Source organism: Triturus cristatus, chromosome 6 (assembly GCF_964204655.1).
Source record: "Triturus cristatus chromosome 6, aTriCri1.1, whole genome shotgun sequence".
Lineage (NCBI taxonomy): Eukaryota > Metazoa > Chordata > Amphibia > Caudata > Salamandridae > Triturus > Triturus cristatus.
Window position 1 is genome coordinate 1,329,442,357 of NC_140589.1, and position 27,068 is coordinate 1,329,469,424.

Sequence of the window (27,068 nt, forward strand, 5' to 3'; positions counted from 1 at the left end):
CAGATGCTCATATTTATTTGCTTCAGGTTTCTTTGGCTTCCAAGGACACTGTTTCTTACGTTACCCTGATGGACAGGTTTTGCTCTGGATTTAGCGTGGCCATGCACATTGAGATGAAGGACTTGAGCTTCCTCTTTGCTTTCGAGTGTGAGCCAGAATGGTCCTCCAAGACTCCAACCCTTCTTGACCATATAACGAAAGACAAGATACTCTTCAAGACCTTAGCCTCTGTTTCATGCAAATACTTTTCAACTGGACTAGACCTATAGGGGCCCACACTTTGCTCTCATTTGTCTGTAATCTGTCATGCAGCCAGACGTTGTGGTAGCTGCTGTAGCCCGCAGATGGTCACTGACCTTTCCTACCCTGTCTGTCATTCTCCTGGAGAATGAAAGTAGGAAATTGAAGGCATGCTTTAGAGGTTTGGATGTCAGTAGGCCCTTCTGGGCTTTGTGTTCTTTCATATCATATTAGTGCTACTGTGGCGGCTCAGAATGTGCATCTTAAAGAGGCGCTTCACCTACTATTTGACCCAGTGAATTTTGACCCTGTACAGCGCCCTCCTTCTTTTAGCTAGGCTCACGCTATACAGATACCACATGTATAGAATGTATGTACACAAATATGCATGGAATGGACATACGCATCCAGAGGCCGGCTGGGCCACATTCTGGTAACTCAGTGCATGCAGGTGGCCTTAGACTGGTGGATCCAATGCCCACATTTGATGCCAGACATGCTATTCCATGAACAAAGTCCAGAAGTCACCAGTCTATCTCTGAATGGCTGGGGTGTTCAATAGGGCTCTCTCTCAACCAGGGGCCTTTGGTCCGACTCTGAATGAACATTACACATCAGCATCCCTGATGGTGGTCAGGGTGGTCAAGTACCCCTCGAGTACATTCAAAGCACAGATCTTGGGGAGAGTGGTCCTGGTGATAGCAGACAATATGACAATCGTTCTACATCCTCAGTCAGGACAAAGCCTGTTAGTTGACCCTGTCTACGAAGCCCAGGACATCTGAATGTGGGCTGCCAAACTCCAGATCTAGCTGATGATGAAACTCCTGATGAGTGTCAAGACCAGCAGGGCAGATGTCCTCAACAGAGCAGAATTGGAATTGAAGGGGTGTGTACTGGACCACATGGTGTGGACAACTTCAACTTCTGGCACATACTCAGGAATGACCTATTCGCAATAGCTGAAACAGCAACTGCTCTGTTTTTACCTTTATGTTTCTGACATTATAGTGGGGTTGGACATGTTCTCCATGGAATGGAATGGGGCGGAGAGAATCAGAAGCCACTGCAATTCTGATAGAAGCTGTCTTTGCTTATCAATTCCATCATGTTAGAAGTATTACTTCATGTTACAGCCTGGGGCCCATAATCATACTTCTGTCCCACAGTGCTCTTCTGTTGACTTGTTTGTTCTGGAAATGTTCCCTGTTTAACTGTGTATAACTTTTTGAGTGAATCTATTTGTTCAGGAATTCAATTTATTTCTTTAGATGATGAACTATTTCAGATGAAAGATGCCCTTTTGTTGAGGAGCTGGCCTCAATTATTTTGCACAATCTCATGTTGCATAACAGGTTATCTTCTTATGTACCACCTTTCTACTATTGACTTTTCCATCTCTATCCATTGTTTGTGGGATTTTTTGGTGAGCCATCATTCAGGGGTTGTAGAGAAGTCTTGTTAGCTTTGGTGCCAGCTGTTGGGGCTTTGGCCAGGGCGACAATAAAAGGATAGTGAACTTGTTTGGTGCCAGCCGCAGAAATATTCTCTTCAACACTTGCCCAGCTTTGAAGCGTCACGATTGGAAACGTTTTTTTCAGACTGTGACCGAGGACCTTTACTGACAATCGGAATAAATGACACCATACAGAATTCAGGTTGTACGTGTAGAATGAATGTAGGGAGTGTTATAGAGAGAGCATTCTTTTAGTTCTGCCATAGGTGCAACACAAACTTCTTCTAGTCAGATCAACACAGGACGTACAACTTGTATTTATCTTCCGAGCACAACAAGGCCATCTGAACTGCTTGCAAAGCATTCCGGTGCAAGAAAACCCCTCAACAAAGAACATAGAGGTACTGGGTGCACTACAAGGTGCAGCTTCAAGAATTTCCTGAGACCCCATCTTCTGTCTAGAATATATTTTCCGCACTGCAGAAGGATAAGCAGGCTCTTTGGATCTTGTTGCAGCTCAGGTGCTGAAGGGCCCGCACTGTTGTCTTCCAAAGCCTTAGAGTTGGTGCCTGAAGAGGAAGAGCAAATGCCTCCAGGCACACAGGTCCAAAGAACAAGATCACACCAAGGCCCTCTTTGGCTCCACAAACACATGAAGGTCAAACAGATGGTTGGACCACGAAAGCACATGTAGGCCGAGGCAGGGCATGGCTCCAAAGTACATCTGTCAGCGAGCCCGAAGTCTAGCTTCAAGAAGCAAACAAACATCAGGTCTGTCAGCTGCAACTGGTCAAGCCCGACAACCACCCTCGATTCCAAGCAAGCCACCAGCGCAGGGTACTGAGTCTCAGCAACCGTCACCTCCACCTCAAGCCTGAGGCACCAACACACAACCTCAAAATCAAACATGACGCAGATGCCACCAGCCAGACCAGCCTAAGGCCGGACACAAGTGAGAGCTCAATCAGACTCCTCTTCTTGAAGGTCTTGGACATGAGACATAAGAAAATGTTTATTCCGCATTCCATGAGGTAACTTCTCACCAGGCTGTTTCACAGGAGCACCCACACGTGCCCTTACAGATCCCCAAAGAGAGTATATAATGTTTGAGGAGAGACTCTTTTGAAGTTCTCCCTCCTCCTTTTACATAGATGGTTAGGGACAGGGCTACCAGTCGACCACCACTACACCATCCACCTAGAGTTCCTCCGCCGCCGCTTTCTCCACCACAACCTCCTATACACCTCCACGGCCATAGTTTCCATAATATGCTTCACAGTCAGTCCACACAAACTCCAACCAGGAAGGCCAATACCCCCTGCAGGACCCTTATTATGATCCTTTAGCATCTGGGGAATGAGTCAGTGCTGGCAGAACTACTACATAGATCCACTGGATGACCTAGACCCATACCCCGTTAAGTCTTCCCAACCATACAGCACTACCACGTACCATGTGGTAATACAGAGGGCTGCATAGCACCACAATTGTAAAATGCATGTGCTGCAGGAGAAGGCCTTCATCAAGACCAAGAGGTCCATGCAGTACCTAAAAGTGTTTAGGGCCGTGCTCAAATCTGCCCCAGAGAGCTTAAACCACCCGGGAAAGGCCAGGGTATTCACCACTCGGGTAGAAAAGAAATTCAAGACATCCCCAGATAACCATGTATATACTAGGGCCCTCGACCCGCCTGACTCGCTGGTAGTCCGCTCAATGAGAAAACAAGCCTTGGCACAGGCCACAAGAGATGCTCTTCCTCAGGAAAAAAAGAGCAATAATAAATGCAGATGGGAAGCATGTGGTGGTAGGATCTGCTAAACAATGAGAGTTGTAAACTGGTGGAAAGTTGATTATTATGTGGTGCGGTTGTGAGACCTTACCATGTAATAATGCCACTATCTTTATCAGGCCTAGTTACATTTCTTTTAAAAACCTCTTAGCTGTGACCTGGGTAGCTGTGGCGCAGATCAGTCAGGCTTCATCAAAGGAACAAGTGTAAAGCATTTAGAAGCACCAGGTTAATAAGTAAGAAACACAATACAATAAATATCCGACATCAATTTATAAAAAATATAGTGTAGTTTTGTCTTGAAAGTGACACCAAAATGACAAAAACCTATCCTGGGGAACCGAAGATATGATTTTTAAAAGATAAGTAAATTCTTTAAAGAAAATGCAATAAATTGTTGTAAGCTGTTAATCAGTTGGTAGCCAACTGGCTAGAATGGCTACTCCTCTTTGTTTGAACGGACCACAGTGGATTAGGGGCTAGTCACAGGGACCACTCAGATACTGGGGGACACTTACCTGTCACTCCCAATGAGCCTTAGGCGCCCTCAGTTTCTTTTTCTCTTAATGCGGTCCAGCCAAGAAGTGGTCTAGATGCCGGGGATGCACTATGCTGAGGATGCTGAAGATATTCTGAAGAGATGCAATGAATATTCCTAGGGCCCCCTGGTATCGACATGCATTAGGGGTTATCTCCAGCCTCAGGACTCCAATCTCCCACGAAGCAGGAGGGGAGTCCAGAGTAGGTCTAGTCACCACTGGTCAGCTGGTCTCCTTGTTCCAGTGGTTGCTTGTTAGTACGTTTTCTGTCTTGCGGGGTGAACAGATCCCAAATTGACATAAGCCACTATTCCCACGGGCTCAGAGACACCTTGACTTGGTCAGTACTCTGTCTCCCAGCAGGCACTTCGGCATCCAGCAGCGGGCAGTTGGGCTCTCAAGAGTGCAGGCTTCTACCAGCTTTTGTGTACCTGGTGCTGTAAAGAGGCTAGCTAACTAACCCTTTGAGGCACTTCTCCTGTCCTGGCACAAGTGGAGACCTTTGTCTATGAGTGGCCACAGCAGGGACAGTCCTCTTTACAGGTCCTCGGGTTCAGCAGGTGCAGTCATTCTTGGGTGCAGCCTCTCTTTGCTGGGTCCAGGTAGCAGCAGGGCAGTCCTTTTTATGTCTTCTTTCCAGTCCAGAAGTGATCTGAGGTTTGTGTGCCAGTGGTGCCCCCCTTATGGCAATTTTGAGTTTGTGGTAGGAGAGTACTCACTAGCCAGTGGGGCAGAAATTCCCACAAGACAACCCATCTCACTTACATCGCTTCCTGGGGGTATGGCTGCAGACAATCCCAGAATACCCTTCTCTGTCTGAATGCAAAATGGCTCAGGTCTTCCTCCCGTGTGGGTAGCTCTAGGCAAACTCCTGCCGTGTATCTTGTCTATATAGCCACCCCTCCTGGGAAACAGGTTTGGCAACAAGTCCCCCCCCCCCCCCCCCCCCGAGGAGATGCCAGTCTGTCTACCTACACAAAAGGAGGGGCAGGATGCTGTGTGACTCTCAATTTCCTATCTGAGATGGTATCCTCTTTGAAGCTGGGCCTTCTGGGGCTACAGCCCTCTAGCCACAGAGCTGGAGGAGGTCACATCCCGAGCAGGGTGGCAGCAGGCTGTCTTGGGTGACAATCTGCTGCAGATAGTCAGGACTGGCTACCAGTAGTTAGGGCAACAAAGTGGTGCCATTCTAAAGTCACCTTTGCCTTAAGGTCAGGACAACGAGCAAACAGTCAATGATCCTAATTCAGGTGGGGCCACTGTGGGTGAGACAAGCATGGTGTTTCATGCTTCTGGAGATGTCCGTGCATGTGCACAAGAAACTCTCTCTGCAGCCAGATCGTCTATCTCAGCATTAAAATCGTCTATCTCAGCATTAAAATCCGCTCAGCCATTTAGTCCCCAGACAACTCAATGGAACAATCTTACATCTAGCTTTTGGAAGAATGTATTCAAGTCCTATGTGAGATGCAAAAACCCAGCATGCATGCCTGCAACACTGCCAGGTGGAATGGTTTCTTCACAATTGCTTCAGCATGCACATTGACTCCTGACCCTCTTAAAGTCTCTGTGCAGGATATCATCTTCTACTTCTTACATTTTCAGAAAGCAGGATTAGCATAGCCCTGTAGCAATTTACATCAAGCTGCAGGTACAGCATGCATGTAAAATAGGGAACATTTGCCCTCTTTAAGATCCCTGTCATTAAGACATTCATAGAAGGCCACAAAAGAGTCATTGTGCCAAGAACTCCTACAGAACTTGCTTGAAACTTTAATGTAGTCCTTATTAGGTTGATGGACTCTCCCTGTGAACCATTACTTTCTTGTAGCATGTAGTTCTTGTCATAGAAGATGGCCTTTTTTAGTGGCAACTACTTCTCTAAGATCGATTGGTTAGTTGCATATTTAGGTATATAAGAACCTATTATCCAGGTTCATAGATATAGGGTGCTTGTAAGAACCTATCCAAAATTTGTACCAAAGTTTTGCCCGGGAGAGCCTGCTGATTACGGCGGTGTGCTTCTCGACGCGCTCCCGCGCTGGTAGACGACGCTGTCGCCTGTGTCTCTGTCCGTCGGAGGTCGCTCCCTGTGTGAGACCCGGTGCCTCGCGGCGGTGCGGATTACTGGACCCCGCGGCTTTGAGGCCCGCCCTGGCCTGAGAACGCTGCAGCTTGCTGGAGGCTCCTTGGCTCAGGGGTGAGTGATTCTGCCCTGCGGGCTGCCGTTGGACTGCGGAGGGGGACGGAGCTGGGAGGAGGCCTGCCCTGAAGACCCTGGCCGACCGCTGCCTGCCACCCTGAGCTGCGGGCGCTGAGCGGGGCGGGGAGCGCCGCCTCCGACATCGCTGGCTCCCTGACTGCCGCGCAGCGCCTCTCCGCTCCAGCCCGGCCCTGGGCTGTGGGGGGACCGATCGCCTGCCCGTAAAGACTTGCCACCTGCTGTTGTGCCCTACCGCGCTGCGAGGCCCCGGGCTGGGGGGTGCCTGGGGCCCCGGCCGAACACCGCGTAAGAGCCGCCCTCTGGAGCCCCGCTGAGAACTTGCCTTCCCTGCGCCGCCCTCCACGCTGCGGGGCGGCGGGCGCCTCCTTAGGCCTGGAGGGGCGACCTGTGATCTTCCCGGTGGCGGACTACGAGCACACCATAGCCCGATCTCGCTCCTGCTGTGTGGGGACCCCGGGGCTGTACCGCGGCGAAGTCCCCCTGACGCCTGACGACTGGACGGCCCCATAGTATGGGCCCCTCTGCTGCCTGTGGTCCCCGGCCATCTCCCCCCTCCGCTCTGGCTGCCTGCACTACTAGCGACCTTGCCCTCGGCCCGTGGGAGGCTGCGGAGGAGGCCGAGGTACGTTTCTGGGCCGCGTGGCCAGTGGCGCCAGGGGATCGACTGCACTTTGCTCCTTGCTAGCGGGTCGGGTGGTGCCCCGCTTGCCCTCGCACCCTCTTCGCGACCCTGAATTCCTTTCCACCTGCCTGGTGGCTCTCGCCTGCTTTGGTCGCTGTTACCCGAGGCTGGGGCCTACCTGACCTCGTGAGGTCCACCCTGCTATTGCCCTCCTGTGGACTGTGGAACGGCGCCCGGCTCCGATTGGACTACGACCGTGTGGCGCTCTGGGACGGGGTCCCCCTCATACCTTGGCCGGTCTTCCCTTCAGGCGGGATTGCGGACGTTGGGGTGGGCCCCCCCCCCCCCCCCCCTGGTCGCGCCATGGGACGCAGTGACACCCGTCAGTCCAGGCTGCCTTTTGAGACCAAGAAAACCCCCCCTCCGCCGGCGCCCGGAGCGAGTGGCGGGCCTACGACCGCCGAGGCCCCGGATGAGGATTGGAGGTCTCTACTGCTCAGCATGAACCAGAGCCTTTCGACCATCGACTCCAATGGCGCCACCTCCGCAGGCAAACAGATGACTCAAATGGACCGGCTCCTTAAAATAATTGCGGACAAGAATGAGGACTTGGAGGCCAGGTCCCGTTGAAACAACGTCCGCCTTCTAGGCCTTGCGGAGTCCACCAACACGGGGAAAATGGAGGCCTACATTGAGAACCTTGTGATTGAGTTATTTGGGAAGGACTCCTTCTCCCCACACTTGATCGTTGAAAGAGCGCACAGGTCCCTGGCGGCCCGCCCTCCTCCTGGGGCCCCTCCGCGACCCATTATCACACGATTCCTGAACTACAGGGATAGAGATGCAGTCCTCCGCCGCGCACGGGAGATAGGTACAGTGCGACACGGCAATGCGACATTATCATTCTTCCCGGACTTCACCGCGACGGTGCAAGAGTCTCGCCGCAAGTTCGCTGCCGTCAAAAAGAAATTACAAGCCCGTGAGATCCCCTATGCTATGCTTTACCCTGCGAAATTGAAAATATCTCATCAAGGCAAATAACTTTTTTTCAGCAGCCACAGCAGGTTGAGGATTTCCTCAAGCAGCATAGGAGGGACGAGACTCGAGAGACTGAGGCGCCACATCGCTCCAGGTCGCCCTCGCCGATGGGGCAGCAGGACTGACCTCACTTACGATGGGGACAGGGTCACGTACACATGCCGCTGCAGGACTCTCCTGATCCAGCTACCACACATACCTGGTGAGGTAACCCTCTACTATTATTGATGTCTGAAATGGCGATTGCTTACTACAGTGCTCGGTCACCCACCTCCGTCCCACACTAAGAGACCGGACTTGCCGTCTGGATTCTTGTGGGTGAAAGTAAGGAGTTGGGTGGCAGGTTGGGCGCCCCTAGACATTACCCCCCCGACGGGTGAGCCCCTCTACACCCCCCCCCCCTAGCGGGGTAGGGGTTGATGTCCTACAATTCTTTTTTTCTAGGTTGGTGTTTCTGGGGATGGGGAGGGATGGGTGGGACCAATATTCCCTGCAAGTTGGGATAGCCGGTGTGGGGGGGAATCAGTTTCGATGTTACTGTTCTCAAGCCACTGAAACACAAGTAATGAATGAGCGGAACAGGGAAAACGGGAAGGCCCCTAGAGGGGTCTCATTTGGTTGCCATGCTGACTTCATTGTGTTGTACCATGCTGTGAATATCTGTAGAGCATTACTAGGCCGGGGACAATGGGTGACGTAGCGGATACGGGGCCTATGCAACAGTTTAAGCTGATCTCCTGGAATGTTCGGGGACTAAATGACCCGAGAAAGAGACGTCAGGTCTTGGGTTACCTAGATAGGCAAGGAGCGTCCATTGCCATGCTTCAGGAGACGCACTTACGGCCCTTGGGGGACCCCTCATTTGCGTCACGCTGGGCTGCATGCAGGGTGTTCTCGTCCTACTCCACTTATGCTAGAGGCGTGACCGTGTTGGTGCGGCGCGGGATGGGGTTCATACCGGCGGGAACCGAGGTGGGACCCTGTGGCAGATATTGCATGATTTGGGGGAGGCTCCACTCTCACACAATACTGTTCGCTTGCTATTACGGCCCCAATGTAGATGACCCGGCAACGCTTTTGAATATGTGGAGAAAGATACAGACACTAGGCATATCTCATGTGATCCTGGGAGGAGATTTTAATACCGCGCTTCGGCCCGCACTGGACCGCTCACACCCTCAGCCGTCCCACTACTCTCATACCCAACGCACCCTGGTTAACCTAACAGATGAACATCGGCTGCTTGATGCTTGGCAACATCTCCACCCCTCGCTTCGACAGGGCACGCACTACTCCGCTGTACATTCCACTTGGGCCCGCATCGACTATATATTTCTGTCTCCCGGCCTTACCCCATGGCTAGTCAAGGCGAGTCACCTGGCGCGTACATTCTCCGACCACTCCCCTGTGTTGGTGTCTCTGCACGTTCCCCTTGATGTGTCCCCATACCTGAACTGGCGCCTTAACCCTGCGCACCTCACAGACTCAGTATTCCTGGCAGAAATGGAAGATGACATAACAGACTTCTTTAACCGCAACACTAGCACAGTCACCGAGTTCACTACTGTATGGGAGGCTTTTAAGGTTACAGTGAGGGGGTGGTGCATAGCGAAAGGCGGGGGGATCCTCAAATGCTTGCGCGGAGATGTGCATAGACGGGAGGCTGAACTATTGCTACTAGAGCGCTGAACACACATGATCAGGCTATCGCAGCGCGTCTTAGAGAAAAACTGAATAAGTATACAGACGCGGCCGCTAAGGAATGCAGGTTCCTGGGGAAGCCTTATGTTGCGAGGATATACGGCGAAGGTGACCGACCCGGTAGAGCATTGGCTTCGGCGGTGCGGCCGCCTCGCTACCGAAATTACATGTCCTCTCTGCTGGATGAACATGGGGTCCCGCAGAGGGACACTTCTGCTCAGCTCCGTGTCCTGACTGACCACTACATTGGTCTGTATACCTCCCGTAGACAGACTCCGATTGCACTACATGAGTACCTTGACGACACCGTGGTGGCCTGGTTGGGCCCTTCCCAGCAGAAATTTCTGCATCACGAACTGGAACTGGACGACATCAAGGACACGATAATGTCCATGAAGTCGGGCAAGACGCCGGGCTTGGACGGCTTACCGATAGATTTTTACAAAGCCTTTATCCATGTCCTTGCCCCTATACTAAAGCAATTGTTTTATTCTGCCCCTGAGGCAGGTATTCTGCCGGGGACGATGCACGAGGCCCTCATCACCTCTCTGCTGAAGCCGGGTAAACCCCCGGAGCACTGTGACTCGTACAGACCCCTCTCTTTGTTGAACACGGACAGTAAGATACTTGCGAAGGTGCTCGCAACGCGGCTTAATTTGCTGATGGAGCGTCTCGTCCTTCCCGATCAGGCCGGGTTTGTCCCGAACCGGTCGACTTCCCACAATCTTCGTACCCTGCAGGCGGTGATACAGGATATCGACCCCCGCTGCGAGGCGGCGGCGGTTTTCTTGGACGCCACCAAGGCGTTCGACTCACTCGAATGGGATTACTTGCTGGCCTTGTTGGAGCGGATGGAAATTCCCTTCAACTTCCTGGACTGGATCCGGTTGTTGTACCGCCGACCTCAGGCGGCAGTCCTGCTCAATGGGTCCCGATCTGCCCCATTCATTATTCACAGAGGCACCCGTCAGGGATGCCCTCTCTCACCGGTCCTCTTCGCCCTCGCTATTGAACCGCTTGCGGCCAAACTTCGCCAGCACCATAAGCACCGCTCTCTTATTTACCCGGAGCGCCAATTGCTCATTGCATTATATGCGGACGACATGACGCTCTACGTCCATAAGCCGCGAGACAATCTTAACCCCTTATTGCGGGAGGTGACTAAATTCGGGGCCATATCGGGCATACAAATAAACTGGGCGAAGTCTGCGCTATTCCCCCTGACTGACAGTACTACGCAGTTCCCACTAGATTACCCCTTGCTGTGGAAGGCGGACGAGATAACATACTTAGGGGTTAGGGTGACCAGGAACCGGGATGCCCTTCTTAGAGCAAACTTTGGTACTGTCATGGACAAACTCTCCGATAAAATCTCGCAATGGAACCATCTTCCGCTGTCCATGGCAGGACGCATCTCCCTGATCAAGATGGTAATACTTCCCAAATTGTTGTACCTTTTCACCAATATACCATATAGTCCAGGGGCAAACTTCTTTCGGACCCTCAATTCCCAACTGTCCCGCCTTATTTGGGGCGGGAAGCAGGCCAGGATCGGACTGCGGACACTTATGTTACCCTATCATCAGGGTGGGCTCGACGTTCCGAACTTTCAACGCTACTATGATTGCGCCCAGGGCCACTTTGCGGTGTACTGGTTTCACCCCCCCCCCTCCTTCATGGCACACCTGGCAGTGGAAGATGGGTTTATGAGACCCGAGAAACCCTCCGGGTATCTGTATACGGAGACCAGATTGGGGACTCGTGACCCCACCACGGTAGACTGCACTATTCAAGCCTGGAAGCGTATGGCAGACTATATGGAGGTTAAATTTCTGTACTCTCCCCGTATGACTTTGGCGCATGATCCCAGACTAAGTATTACCCGCGAGGAGCTTGGACGTCGACTGCTTGCGCGGCTGGCGATCCATACATGGGGCGACCTATACCACCAGGGGAGCTTTCGTGCTGCGTCCCACTTCTTCGGAGACACCACCCCGTCGGTAATGGATACATTCCTATACTCTTGACTCCGGCAAAATATTAGGGCGGTCACTCCTAACTTCCCGGACGAGCCGGACACCATGGCGCCTTTACATACCCTGCTCCAGACGACCACCCCGACACATGTGGTCTCGATGTTATATAAACATGTACAGGTGGCACCTTCTCCCCCCCCCTCTCAGGGCGCGGACGGACTGGGACAACGATCTGGGTACCCCAATGACAGATGCCCAATGGGAGGAAAGCTGCTCTCACACCAATGCTGTGACGGGCAATGCCCGCCTCCGCTTGATACATTTTAAGTACTTACACCGCCTTTACTTCACTCGGGCTAAACTGCACCGCTTCGGCCTCCGGGATGATGATCGCTGTCTGCGATGCCGACAGCCAGGAGCGGACTTCATGCACCTGGCATGGTCATGTCGGACCGTGGCTGAGTATTGGATCGCGGTCTTCGCGGCCCTTTCTATAATGGTCGGAATGGACATATCCCCGTGCCCAATGATTGCCCTTCTGGGCCGCTCCTGCCCCTCGTTGAAGGCGCACCGGAAATTTTTCTCGTTGGGCCTTTTGCTAGCTAAGCTTCATGTGGCATGCAGATGGGGACGGGAGCGAGCGCCCAAATTCAAGGCCTGGTTGACCACGATGTCAACCTGGCAGGAACAACTGCACAGCTATGCTGACCTCCTGCCACTCCGATCCCGTCCCAAAGACCTGTGGGGACCCCTCACTGCATATCTTATGCGCTCTCAAGACTCGACTGAAGGAGGGGGGGAGCTTCAGGGGGATTCAGAGAGAGACGGGCTGCCTACCCCACGCAGGCCAGGGTCAGTCCCCACGGGTGGTCATAGCTGATGCATCACCTTACCCCCACTTACATCCTTCCCATACACCACACACCGCGCACAGCGTCCCTACCTTGCCCTGCCTTACCGCACGCTTTCGGCTGTGTTTACATGCCTCGCGCCGGATGCTCGGGATGGATGACCGGAGGCTCTCTTGCTCCCCCTGACCCCTGGGCAGTGAGACCCTGGCTCTCTACTAGCGCGTGCAGCATGGCATTCTAGCTGGTGACACCATTTTCTGGCTCCCTGATTAGCTCATATTACCCCTCCCGGCGCAATGGACCTGGCTATATGCGGCGGAGCTGTGCCGCTACTTACGCCTACTTCATTCTTCAGTACGATTTGCCGTGCAGCAGCCCGCGCCGCTCAGTCCTTTCTGCCACATACTGTGTATGGTGGACACAACCTGGGAGGGAATTGAAGTTTGATGTTTTGTGGCTCCTAAGTTGGTTAATATAGATAAACGAAACCTTAACTACTCACTGTTGACTTTCCACCGCTTTGTCACTACGCACCATTACATATCTGTGCGGTAAATGTTTTTATTTCGCTGCCGGCCCTTCAGGGTTGTAGGCGCTTGAGCTGTGTTAAATTATGGATCCTCGTTCGACACTGTGCATTGCTCATTATACTGCATTGCCGCTACCGGCCTGTTCACTCAGGTTGTAGGTGATAAGCTGTGTACGATTTGATTGTGCCCAATAAAGGTTTTTCAAAAAAAAAAAAAGTTGGTTTCCCCATTCCATGTCAACCACATTAATGAAATGCCCATCATCTTCTCACATCTAGGCACTGTAGCAGACAGACCACTACATAAATTAGATATTGAGGCAGTACTTGTGTACTACATTGGCAGAAACAAATAGATTTGTAAAATAAAGCAACTGTGCCTTATCCAAAGCCATAAATAGGAAATCCTATATCCAAGGGAGGCATTGCTAGATGGATATATAAATGCATACTAACTTACTGTGTTATGTAAAGTCCAAGCATACGCTGCTTGTACCGGCGATGGTGCATTTGACACATAAGAAAGAACCCACTATGGCTTTCTTGGTAAACACTCTTTTAACTAACATTTATAAAGCTCTACATGTCAACAATACACTCATTCACCAAACACTGCTGTATAGGCATCCAAGCCCACTAGCAGGTTTTAGTTGGCACAACTGTGCAAGAACTTTATTTCAAACTTTGCATCATTGCTCGGTGGTCAAAGCTTTAGGAGGGAGATGTAGCTCTTCTATATTTACATCTACACATGCTACGAATTAACATTTTTACTTTCCCTATAACTTTCTGGTTGTAGTATGTAGTGCTGTACATTCACAGGCACCCACTTTCCTCCAAGCAAGCAGTGATCACAGATGCTCCCAGCACTTTCTTTTTTCTCAAAAGAAGCTAGAGGAGCCCAGAGTGAGTCAGCACTGAACAGGAAAAGTAAGCAGAGACACAAGGTCGAGGACCACAGAATGATGTCTCCAAAGAAAAAGAAACTGTGCTTCAGATGTTGATTTTGTTTTCCACATGAAGGTTAATGTCCCGCCATTGGACAAATATGCAAGGGTTGTGGGAAAGACAACCATTTTGTGATATTTTGCAACGCAAAGGAAATACTAAGTGCATCACGTTGAGAAAACAAAATGAATGTCCCAACCTTCAGAAGCTATGTTCTACTAACGCCCACAAGGCCAAGCAGACACTCCAGTTGAGGCAAATGGAAACTAAACAGAGTCGTCTATATCTTTGTCCTGAAGTTCTTTGTCAAGTGAGAGTGAAGAAGATGGCTGTGCGATGTTGATCTCAACCGAAGAGAAATGTGAGCATGTTTTATTTGCCACAAGTAAGGAAGAATGCAAGTCAAAGAAAGATCGACAGGTGAAGTCACGAAATTCATTCAGAAAGTCCTAAAAATCACACTAAAGGTGAATGGTTTTCCCACACCTTGTATCATAGGCAGTGGTGCATCGATAAACATCATGCCTGAGGAGAAGGACAATGAACTGTCTCCAATGCCCCGTCCCACACCATCGAAGACAAAGTGTATTCTTGGGCTGCATCGACGACATTAAAAAGTCAAGGTTCATTTGTAGCAATAATGAAGCACAAAAAGACGAAAGCGCTAACACAAATTCATGTACTTCAAGTTACGTCGGCAAGTGCTTGTTTACTCAGTTTCAGTACTGCTGCTGAAATGGGACTGATATCTGGTAATTACAACGCAACTGCTCATCACAGAATAGTGAGCCAGTTTCCATCATTGTTTCATGGATTAGGAAAACTTAAGATAATGAAGTGCAACTGTATATTAATTAAGACACTCGTTCTGTTGCTCAGTGATCTCGTCAAATTGCATTTCCTTTACAGGACGCTGTTGAAAAAGAGCTTGAGACATTACTAAAGCATGATAGCATTCAGCAATCTACTGGTCCGACAGCATGGGTTTCGTCCATAGTGGTAGTGCATAGAAAGGGCAGTGAAGGAGCTGTACGCATCTGTGTTGACATGCATCAAGCTAACTGGGCAATTGAAAGAGAACGACATCCAGGTCTACACATTGCTGTAATGATCACACAGCTGAATGGTGCTTCTCTCGCCTTGATCTGAACAAAGGATATCATCAATTGGAACTAACAGAAAATTGCATGTCGCTTACTACCTTTTCTACCCATATTGGTTTGTTCAAATATAAAAGATTATTTTCGGAGCTGCAGAATTTTTTCAAGTTTCATTCATCTCATAATTTAGCATGTCACGCATGCTTTCAATTACAGTGATGATATATTGATCTTTGGGGCCACACAAAAGGAACATGATAAAGCTCTTACACAAGTGTGCCGTTTATTTGCTATGCCAAAGTGTCACTTCAGGTCAATGACCTAGGTATACCAACCCGGAATCTTACCCTCCTCTTCTCCCTGCGGGGATCTAATACTCAATGCCAGTAAGCAGAGCTCATGGACGTGATGTCATCGCTGCTCCTTGTGAAGACTAGATCGCTATTCAGTATGCAAGATGGCATAGTAAGTACGGCATTGCTTCAACAACTACTGCATTACTGTTTCCTCATAAGGAGTGAACATTCACGATCATGACACACTGATCTGTTTTTGCTATATAGAGTGTGACTACAAGCTGTCTTCTCCACGAGGGCCCATGATGCAAGAGATTTGTATTATTTATGTATGTTTTGTGCTTTTAAATGCATAGTGTGCTCTGTGTTGTGTGTCACAAGGACCACTGGTTTCACTAGATGTGCTCACCTCAACCAACGATATATTATATTTTATATTTCACCAGATCTTTCACAATGAGGTGGTGTTTTGATATATTTATAAGCTTATACAATGCGCTTCATTTTGGAAGTGTAAGTGGTGTGCTCTACCCATTATACTGCTAAGATTTTGGCAAGCTAACTCTTCCGTTATATATTACTGATTGCTGAGCAGTAACACCAAGTAGGTGCCATAGTTTTGCATTATTAGCATGCAGAGTGTGTGCAATCATTCAGTACAATAAAAGTAGTGAAATCAGGGTGTTAGATCCTTGGTCCTGAAGAAAATTCATAGGGTTTGGTAGACCATTAGAAAGGCAGGTACATTATCACCTTTGCTTTCTACCTATTCCCTGTTTTTTAAGAGGTCAGATTAAAGTAGCACTTACCTACCACTCCTATTTTCATCATTTAGAATATATCTATAAGTTCCCCCACATAACTCGTAGCACGCCTGCTCTGCAGCGGAACTGGGTGAACCTTAAGATGATGCATGATACCAAGGGGTAACTGGTGGATAATGATTGTATAAGAAAACCAAGCATTTTCTTTGTCTTATGGAGGATTAGTTTATTAAACATGGAGGGGCTCTTTTGTTTTTGGTACGTCAGTTGGCGGGAAAGCCCTTTTGAGACTTTCCTCTTATCTCCCCCCCTTTTTTGTTGAGATGGTTAAAGTCACCAGGCATATTAATATTGGAGTGAGGAATATTAGCAAGTGCTACCTTAATTGAATGCCAGAACTCTGAATCAGATCTGACAGGGCCATAAACAATAAATAAAGTAAGGTGCTTGTTGTCCAAAATAACGTTGACCAACACACATCTACCATCTGAATCACATTCAGTTGAAGCAACTTGTATTCTTAAGATTTTATGGCAAATAATAGCCACATCATCCTTTCGATCTACTGCTGGAAAGAAAAACACTTAACCAACCCATAATCTTTTCAATTTAGCAAATTCAGAGGCGTTACAATGTGTTTCCTGTAAAAAAGGTAATTTTAGAATCAATTTCCCAAACGTTCCACGAGACAACGTTAAACGTATTGGATACATGAATGCAGAAATACAGGAACAAGGATAACAAGCTGCAAGGAAGGGGGACAAAATGACACCATTAGTTATACAAAACACAAGAGAAGAAAAAAAGGATGAGAAATTAAATATCAGATAATCACCCTCGGAAAATAGAAAGGGAAAGAAGGGTAGAGACGAAAAAAGGAAATATAAAAGGAAGCAAATGAAAAGCAGATTAAGGATAAGCATCCAGACCTGGGGAGACAACAAATAACAATGAGTATGAGTAATGTTTAGTCAATAACAAGATCGAACGCTGAGCATGAATTAATAAAATGGAAAGAATAATAAAGGCATATTCGAAAAAAAGACGAAAGCATTAAACATCTTAACTCTTTGGAGAAACATTGTCCATAGCAAGTGATGATGTGATACTTTAAAAGAACATCCTCAATTTGTCAGGGTCATCAAAAGGTTTAGAAGTACCCTCATAAGTTAACTTGCATAAACATGGATGGTGAATGCCATAGCAAATATTCAGTTGTTTCATTTAATGTCTCAGGGTGAGAAATTCCTTCTTTGAGCATTGGTTGCATTAGAAACATCTTGGGCGATGAAAAGATTATGACCAAACCAGACAAGACACTACTTGTCTTTGGCAGCGTTCAGAACTGGAAGAAGGTCAAGAAATTATAGAACAGCATAATGATGCCGTGAGGCCAGGATGAATGAGGATTGAGTCTAACACGTCTGTTGCAAGTTGAGAGGAGGTGAAGTAGGAAGTCCGAGTAGTTCTGGAATAAATTTCTTTTAGAAGTCAAGGAGGTAGGGTCCCTTAAGAGCTTCAGGCAAACCATACAAACAAAGGTTGTTACGACAATCGCTGTTTCCTAAATCTCCAGTGTGAAGTTTGAATTTCAGAATCTCTTGTTCAAGTAAAGAAATGTTTGTAGATATATCCTGAAGAGAAATGACAATTTGTTCCATCTCCTCCTTGGGTCTGCTGCTATTTCTCATTAGTGGCATTCTTAAAAGGCTGCCCCTCACCTCATCAAGAATGATGTCCAAAACTGGATTACTGGATGAAAAAATGGGTGATGGGGGTGTATTTTGCAAGGATTTTATTCTGCCCATAAACTAAGGGCAGGAATAAAGGACAGCTTTGAAGCAAGAAAAAAAAGGAAATCGTTCAGGAAAATAGGAAAAACGTTGTTAGAACGTGACAAGAAGATTCTGTCGTATGAGAGGTTCAGCTTTTCAAAATGGCGGTAAAAGTAATGTTTCATAGTGAAACTGTAGAAATAAGTGTCAAATAAATAGCAGGAAATACCAAGTGGTAACTTGCCAAGCAAAGAAGAGAGTAACAAAAATAGCTGAGCACACCAAATAAATTAATGTGCGATGATTGTGCCGTCCTTCAAGTAGGAAACTCGAGCTGGTGCCATTTTGAGAAGCGTGGAGCTCAGAAAGCCCTTCACCGGTACATGAAAAGGAAGATGGGACAAATCATGAAAGGGCATTCCTGAGGAATAGAAATATGTCAGGAGGTCGAGCAGGGGCCAAGGAGAACTTAAATTGCAGGAGAATAGGCTTTTATTTCAAGAATGATCTCCAAGTGACTCGGAAACTCACAAAAACGAAAGCTTGAGCAGCACTGAAGCCACGCCACCGCCGATGTTAGACTTTTAATTTTGCCAGCTGTTCTGCATCACCAGAGTTTTAAGTTTGAAGAAACAATGAAGTCTCAGTATCTTGTAGTGAGATCCTTATTGACTGATACCATGGACCAGTTGACAGCAGAACTTTACAATCATCTCAACAACGTTTTAAGGTATGCGGCCCAATTGTCATATACTTTAAAAAATTCTTTGCCAGATGCAGTGGCCTTATTTGTTCCCTAAGTAATAAGGCGATCAAGATTATTGAGAATGTCTTCCGCATATGATTCTTGAGAGCATAAAATGGGGCTCACAATGTACTGTTATCGATTGCTGTGTACTCCTATTCAAGATGATATCAATTTACCTCTTTACTATAATTCCATGTATTGTGATGCTATGCCAACAAAAGCCCAATAAGTAAATTTGTTCAAAAACTTTTTTTGACTCCGGCAAAATACCAAACATGAGAAACTTCAGTAGTAATTCAAGGTTTTGATTACACTGTCTAGCTTTCATCAGAAGGAAGCAAGGCTTATACAGATGTAGGATTCATAGCAGCGAAAATATGTATGCCTGTGCAATTTATTTTCTTTGCTTGATCATCCTCAAAGGAGTTGGATCTGGTAGATCTTCAGGAATTCTGAACTAAATCTGTTTGTTTGGAGTTCATTTTTTAGGTCTTGTAAAAAAAGTATATTTCTCATGGGTTTTCTTCAACTGCTGTTAATTCCTGTGACAGCTCTGTCTCCCCTTCCCTTAGTTTAGTCTATGTTGCAAATTACGATGTGCCCGGAGAAAGGTATGTTGTGACTATGACATTGTTTGTCTAAACCCTGAAGCTTTTATATCAGCAGATTGGTGTTTTAATTCCTGTCTTCGTCCAGTGCTGTCTTTCTAGAATAAAGTGCAAAATATCATCTATACACCTGACAACTGGCTTAAAATGTGGGTTTCTTGCTGCTTCACACTATGATGAACCTGGACCTAAATTTATGAGAGAAGATGATAAGATAGAAACATGTAGTGTTTACTACAAAATGTTCATCTAGGAATGACAGCATCACTTACACCTCACTACCCTTTACGAACAAGAGGCACACCTGCTTTATTTTTTCCTGATTGTTTGAGCATATGCAAGACTTTGCATGTACCACATTTTCAAAGATGTAACCATCAGTCCTTGGACTTCCTTATTTTCAACTGTTGTGCAAAATGTCATATCTGATGGAAACTTCTAGCCGCAGATTCCTTACCTTAGAATTAACCCCAGGTGGCAGACTGGATCTGGAATTTTTTCATGTGCAGTACCCCTGCCTGCCAGTAGGTGTCATTGTTTGGCTCTGCGTGGCGTCGTCCAGGCCGTAAGTGACATGCATGGTTCCTATATTGGCACCACCCAAACATGTTGACGGCAGTTCTATATGCGCCAGTCAAAGCAGATCTGGAGAAGAGCTACCACAAGTCACTTTTTGACTGACCTTTTTAACCTTTTGTCGAAGATATTTTGAGACATTGTCTCCTGGTGTGGCAGGGATGTCCACAAGGAAGGCTGCTTTTAAGCCCTGTGGCTCCTGCCACCGGCAAATGTCAGTGACTGACCCACACCTTGTCTGCCTCTAGTGGTGTCTAGAGCGCAACGCCAATACCTGTGTTGATTGTCGTAACCCACCATGCCACCACGGCATAAAGCTTTCCAGCCCCTGAGTGGCCGAGGACGCGGTACCCACAGACTCCATGGGTCAGGTAGCCTGAGGTCAGGCCAATCTACCACTCCCCCAGCAGATGCCTTCTCCAAGCCTCTTTAGTTTGTCCTTTGACCATCATAGGCAACTAGTGGGAGGCAGGATACACCACCACCTGCACCACTGGAGGTCGATAACATAAGACTGCTGGGTTCTCCAGTGTGTCCGAAGAGGCTATTCCCCAACCTTCATAACTGCCCCTCCACCCATGCCACCCACTTGCGACAGGCTGACGGAGGCCCATATCTCCTTATTCTGCCAGGAAGTGATAGCTCTCTTGGCGAAGGGAGCCATAGTGAGGGTGCAAATATCAGAGGTTGGACGTGGTTTCTATTCCCACTACTTTGTACTGCCCAATAAGGACAGAGACCTTTGTCCTATCCTAGACCTGTGCCCTCTTAATTTCTTCCTGAAAAAGGAGTTCAAAATGCTCATGCTCGCTTAAGTCTTGTCTGAAACAAAAAAAGAGAGCACAGAGATGCAACACAAATGTCAAAAAGCACAGATGCTAAACAAACAGATCTATCCGGACTCTTCAATGACGTTATCAATTCCTTTAATAGTTCCTCGAACCACAGATGCATAATACAATACATGTGCAGCCAACGCGTTTCACCCTGAATAGGGCTTCCTCAGGGCAATAGTAAGCATTACTGAGCTCTGCAAAGTACGCAGATTGATGAGAAGTCCGTGAAAACTCACATTAATGATGTAAATTCACAGATTGAGAAAATCGTATCCATTTCCTGATCATCAGATCCGAACAAACAATAGCATGTTCACTGTGATAGGTGAAACATCTATAAGATCGCCATCTCAGTTCAAGATGCACATTGTGCACATTTCGAAGGACGCGGTGTCTCTCAAACCGCAGAGGAAATAATGGCTTAAGTCCTGTCTGCCCTGGACCTGGAAGACTAGATGGTAGCTTTGGACTTGGAGGACACATACTTCCACATTCCTGTCCCACCTGCCCATGGATTTTACCTGAGGTTCACAGTAGGTCACAAGCACTTTCAGTTCACTGTGCTCCCCTATGGCCTTACCAGCGCCCCTCAGGTGTTCACCAAGGTGATGCCCTTGACATCTGCTAGGCAGTAATGTGGGCATCTCTGCACGCATTTACCAAGCAGTACTGCCTGGACTGTCAGGTCCGTAGGGACGGGCACTTTGCCCGCTCAGTACTACAGCACTTTTTTGTGTGAATCGTTTTACAGATCCTCCTCTGGGGAGGGATTGCTTTAGTATCTATTCTAAGGTAAGCAATCTGTGGCTAGAAGTCTCTATCAGATCAACAAGTTAATTACCTTTGGTAACCCCTTATCTAGTATAGACTGTATCTAGCCGCAGATTCGTTACCAACCCACCCTTCCTGCCTGCTCTGTGAACAGATTTATAGACTTATGGTTTTTTCCCCTTTTAGGGCCATACTTTTCACAAACCAGTGGTCAATACTCTTCGTGGCTCTGTACTCCTGGCATAGAAAGTCACGAAAAAAAACTGATGTCAGTGCTCTAGGGTGCCCTTATATAGGCACAGTGCATGTCTCTTCTGGCTCGAATTATGCTGACAATGCCATGCTGAGCCGGATGACACCACCTACCAGCACACACGGGTGTCTAACGCCTGGGGGTAATTCTAAGGTAAGGAATGTGCAGCTAGATAGGGTTTCTACCAGAGAAGGTGTTACTGAAGGTAAGTAACTTGTTATTTACAGCAGTTATCATGTAGATACGCTATTTCTCTAAATAAGTAGTCTAACTCTTGTGCATTCTGTTCCTTGCAGTGAGAGTGCCCTATTTCATTGACCTTAAGAAGCCACAGGACCAAGGCTTAAACCATACATGCAATTTTTACCTGCAGCCAGAGGAGGATGTAACCATTGGCGTCTGGTAAGCAAGCCTATACCAGCATCCTGTGGCAATCCCCATTGGGCTGCTGCTTCTGTCATTTCATGTGAAAGGACTGTTGTGCGATATAATATACCTCGGCCAAGACAGTGAGCCACTCCCTCTGTTGGTATTGTTGGTACATTGCTTATACTGCTCCTGTTTTTGATTGATGTTCTCATATTTTTGTCACCTTTCTTAACCCTAGTTTCCTTTTTCCTGAGAGAGGGCTTGCATGTTATAGTGTTGACTAAAGACTATACTACCCCTACACTGCGAGCTGACCTCACCATCACTCTTTACAAAAATGGCATTATCCTGATCCAAGCCTCAACCAAAAACTTGGATAAATTTGCAGAACTTTTCACCCTCCTTAGAAACCACGTGCATGACTCGGGCAGGGTAACCAATTCCCGCCCGATGAGTCCTCATCTAGCCTACCCAGCGTAGCTAGCCACTCACAAACGACCCTAAGGTCTTTCAACACAGACCCCCCTATCCACTCCAGCACGGCGCCCGGCCTTGCCTCCAGAATCACCCCTAGACCTCAGGTCCCCTCCCTACTGTCCCCCCATGTAGACTATGCCACTGGTACGTCCCCTAAGACCTATGATACAAGTTGTGCTTGCCCTCTCAGCCCTCAACCCAACCCGCAAAGGAGCCCCAGCTTTGATCCAATGACCTACAACACAGGCCGTACTGGTCCTCCCCCGTATCTCCTATACATGCAGACAGAACAGCTCCTGAACCACTGCCCCCCGCCCTCTATCACCTCCACCTGATAGGGACATGGCCTCTCTGCTCTCCAGAGCTACCAAACTTACCCAGAGCATTCACATCTCTATCTAGGAATTAATGAACCTCCTCCACCTCGCTGAACTCTCCCTCGCCATCCTCATGCCCCTGCCTAACTCCACGCCCCGCACTTGGCAGAGCACCCTAAACAACCTCTTCCGCTAGTCTTGAGACAGCTTCGTCCCTGTAAACAACCATGCCACCTCTCAGAGGAAGAAACCCTCGCTCTGGCCCTCTCCTACACCTCTTCACCAACTCTAAGTCCACTAGATCTCACTGAAATTGAAATCTTGGCCATCCTCCGAGATTACAACTCCACCACAGCTACCCCTCTTCCCATTGACGGGAATGCTGAACATGCCATCCGTTCGGTCACTATCAACCCCAACAGGCCAGCCACCCTCCGTAACAGAGCTGCGGTCAAGAGCAATCTAGCACCTGTCCGGCCAGACTCCTGAAATTCCGCCCAAATCCTCCCTGTCTGGTCTTTTAATCAATTGCCGATCGGCAGCTAAGTACGCCATAGATATTGCTGATCTCATCCTTTGCAAAAACTTCAACTTAGCAATCCTAACAGAATCATGGCTCAATGAATCCTCATCTCCATGCCTGGACCTCCTAGTCCCCCCTAATTACAACATCGCAAGGCTGAACAGACAATCTAACAAGAAAGGAAGAGGCATCGCCTGCATCTACCGCTCTAACCTTCATGTCACTGAACTTCTGGCGGACACCACCGAATCCTGCGAATACCTCGCTCTCGCTATTTGCAGCAACTCCACCCAACTATACAACCTTCACATCTTTTACCAACCTCCAGGCAGGAACGACTCTTTCACTGACCACCTCATGGAAATCATCACAGCTAAGATTCCCACCAATGCCAAATAAATTTTCTTAGGCGATTCTAACTTACACTGGAACGATCCCAAGGGTCCACATGTCAACGCCATCAAAGACCTCCTGGCAGATCAAGCCCTGACCCAAGCCTGCTCCCTACCAACTCAATCAAAAGGGGCCACCCTTGACTGGATCATCTCCAAAGAATCAACTGTCAAGCTTATCTCTATTGACCCATGCGATTGGTCTGACCATCATGCCATCACCTTCCATCTACCTGGCACCCACAAGACAAAAGCACTGCAACCAATGATTCCTAAATGCTGGATCAGAGACACCAAGAACTTGGACCGAAGTGAACTTGAGGCCCGATGCAAATCCGACCTCCCCCCCCCCCCCTTCAAATATCACAACAGTCAGTGACCTCAATGATCACTACTCTGCGACCATCTCAAACATCCTGGACGATCTAGCCCCACTAAAACTGAAAAGACAGAAACCCCTGGTTCATGGGATCCCTTAATAACGAGAGGAGAGTCCTCCAGCAAGTTGAAAGAACCTGGAGGCAACACCCCTCTATGGCACATCTAAAACTCCTCCGCTAGGCCAGAAATGCCTACAACAGAAACATACTCAACTCAAAAAAAGACTTCTTCAGAACGGAACTTGAGAAAGCAAAGAACAGACCCCACAAGCTTTTCGAATTGGTCAAACACCAATCTAATAAACTGTCCAAAACATCGAAAGAAACCCCCAGATTCTTATATCCTCAGAGGAATTCTCCTCTTTCTTCACAGACAAAATCTTGGCCCTTGGAAACGAACTCAGCGCTATCACACACCCTCACCCCCTTCCTGACCCGCCTCCTCCACCGCGACACACCCACAGGCTCCTCCCAAAAATCACGCTCACTGGACTGTCTTCAAAGACTATGACGAAGACTCCATCTCTAAAATCCTTTCTACCTTAAAACCTAACAACCATTTCAATGACCCGCTCCCTGCCAACTGCCTAGCGGTCGTCGCCCAATCCATTATTCCCAGCTGGACTACAATAATCAACGCCTCCCTCCAGCAGGGAATGATGCCTGACTCTCTAATAGCCGGCCAAGTCCTCCCCATCTTGAAAAAGCAGTTGCTGGATCCTGCCTCCCCCGACAACTTCAGACCCATCTACAACATCCCCCTCTTAGCCAAAGTGCTGGAGAAATTTGTGCATCAGCAGCTAAGTCACCACATCAACAACTTCCACCTCCTTGATGACTTCCAATCCGGATTTAGACCAGGGCACAGCACCGAAACCACCATGCTCCACATCGTGGATGATGCCCTCCAAGCCCTCGACCAAGGCAAAACTTGTCTCCTAATCCTCCTGGACCTATCCTCGGCCTTTGACACAGTCAACCATGAAGAATTACTTGAACGCCTCAAACTCAGAATGGGTTTGGATGGTACTGTTTTGGATTGGTTTAGGTCCTTCCTCCACAACCGGTCACAGAGATTCCTGATCAACGGCAACCATTCATCACCATCCCCGGTCACAGGTGGAGTCCCTCAAGGATCAACCCTGTCTCCCACCCTTTTCAGCCTCTACCTAGAACCTCTTACCGAAGTATTGCACGCTGCTAATATTTCCTATCATATGTACGCTGATGACACCCATATCTACATCAAAACCTCTTCTCTCAAAGAGATTCTCTCCCTGAACGAAGCCCTGAAACTCACCGTCCAATGGCTCGCATCCAATCAACTCAAACTCAATGCAAAGAAAACAGAACTTCTCCTGATCTCCCCTCCCAATGCCAACCTAGAGATTTAATCATGGATTAAGGCTATCCCAGCCTTAAATTGCCCACCGACCATTGTGAACTCGGCTAAATCCCTGGGAATTACCCTTGACACCAACCTTAACATGCGGGACCACATAAACTCTATGGCTAAAACAGCCAGATTTCACCTGAGCTGCCTTAGGAAATTGAAACCCTTCCTTGATGCTCCCGACCTAAAAATGGCAGTCCAAGCACTTGTCATCTCTAGACTGGAATACGGCTGCTCAACCCTCTCAGGTTTACCCAAGATCTCCCTGGCACCTCTTAAAGACTGCCTCAATGCGGCCGCCAGACTACTTACCAGCACAAGGAAATACGATCATATTTCCCCACACCTGAAAGCTCTCAATTGGCTTCCCCTGGAGGCAAGAATACAGCTCAAACTAGCATGCATCACGCACAAAGCTTTACATTCTAACTCCCCTGCATATCTGACACAGAAACTTGTGATCTCCGGAGGAACCAGAAACTCCCGATCTGCCAGAGATCTCCTGCTCCAACCTGCACACTTTCAGAAAAAAAAAACCTTCCAATCGGGCCTTTTCAGGGGCTGCTTCAAGAATATAGAACTCTCTCCCACCCGACATCAGAAGAATCTCCTCACTGACTCACCTCAAAAAGGATGCCAAAACCTTCCTTATGGGAACATTTCTGGTCTAATATTGCCTCAACTACCTTTATGGCCCGACCTATGGCGGTCCACTACCTCTCTTCTGACTACCGGGTCACCCGAAACATCAGAAACTTGGGACATAGTCTGTATAATTATGAACGTATTCTGTAAATATGGTATCTCGCTTTGAGTAATGGGTTATGTAAACTGTAAATACATGCTCCTCTTTACCTTATGTATCCGGCACCATATTACTACTCGAGCTGTAATTGGTCGATTCTAAGTCTGTCTGTATATTGCTTTGCTCTCCTGTAAAGCGCTCTGATACCCTAACGGGTCAAGTTCGAGTTTTATAAAACACATAAAATAAAAATAAATAAAATAAAAATTAACATGAACATGATGGACTCGTATATTGACAAATAAAGTTAGCAAGCATGTCATAAATGAACAAGTGTTAAAGCTGATAACATTACATGATGGTTCTTCCATGTTAAAAGAAATGCACCACTCAAGAATATTAAGGTCAACTATTTTTAGATTTTTAGTGGCGTCGTTGATCACTACATTTATGTGAAGTGCTATATGGATCATCTCGAAGATGGCTAGTCACTAAGGAGTGTCACACAACCTGTGGAGCAAACTGTCCTGAATTCACAGCAAGAAGTCCTCTGTGCAGGCACTGCCCCCACAACCTCTTACTGTGCATGGAAATGCACTGCTGGAGGGATGAGAATCCCTATTCCAATTGCTTCCCTAAATCAGTTCACCCCAGCCTTCCCTGGGAAACAGAGTTACTGATCTTATTAGCCCCCTTTGTGCTTCCCCCTTTCTTCCAGATACTCTTCTATTTGCCTCCTTTTCTTGCCTCCTTGCCCAGCACTTCTGCTTACTTCCCCCTCCCCAAAAGTTGATGGATGGACTCCCAACAAAACCTCTTTCCCGGGAGCAGC

The 27,068-nt window shown here is 47.9% G+C and overlaps 1 protein-coding gene across 2 annotated transcripts in view; it reads left to right on the forward strand.

Annotated features, from left to right (window-relative positions):
* The window catches only part of ABHD12 (abhydrolase domain containing 12, lysophospholipase), a 487,344-nt gene that overhangs the window by 285,366 nt on the left and 174,910 nt on the right, over nt 1–27,068 (forward strand). For both annotated transcript variants that reach the window (XM_085612333.1, XM_085612332.1), the window contains one exon: nt 21,937–22,042. In XM_085612333.1, coding sequence (XP_085468459.1) covers nt 21,937–22,042 — 106 coding nt within the window. The remainder of the gene's footprint in view (nt 1–21,936; nt 22,043–27,068) is intronic.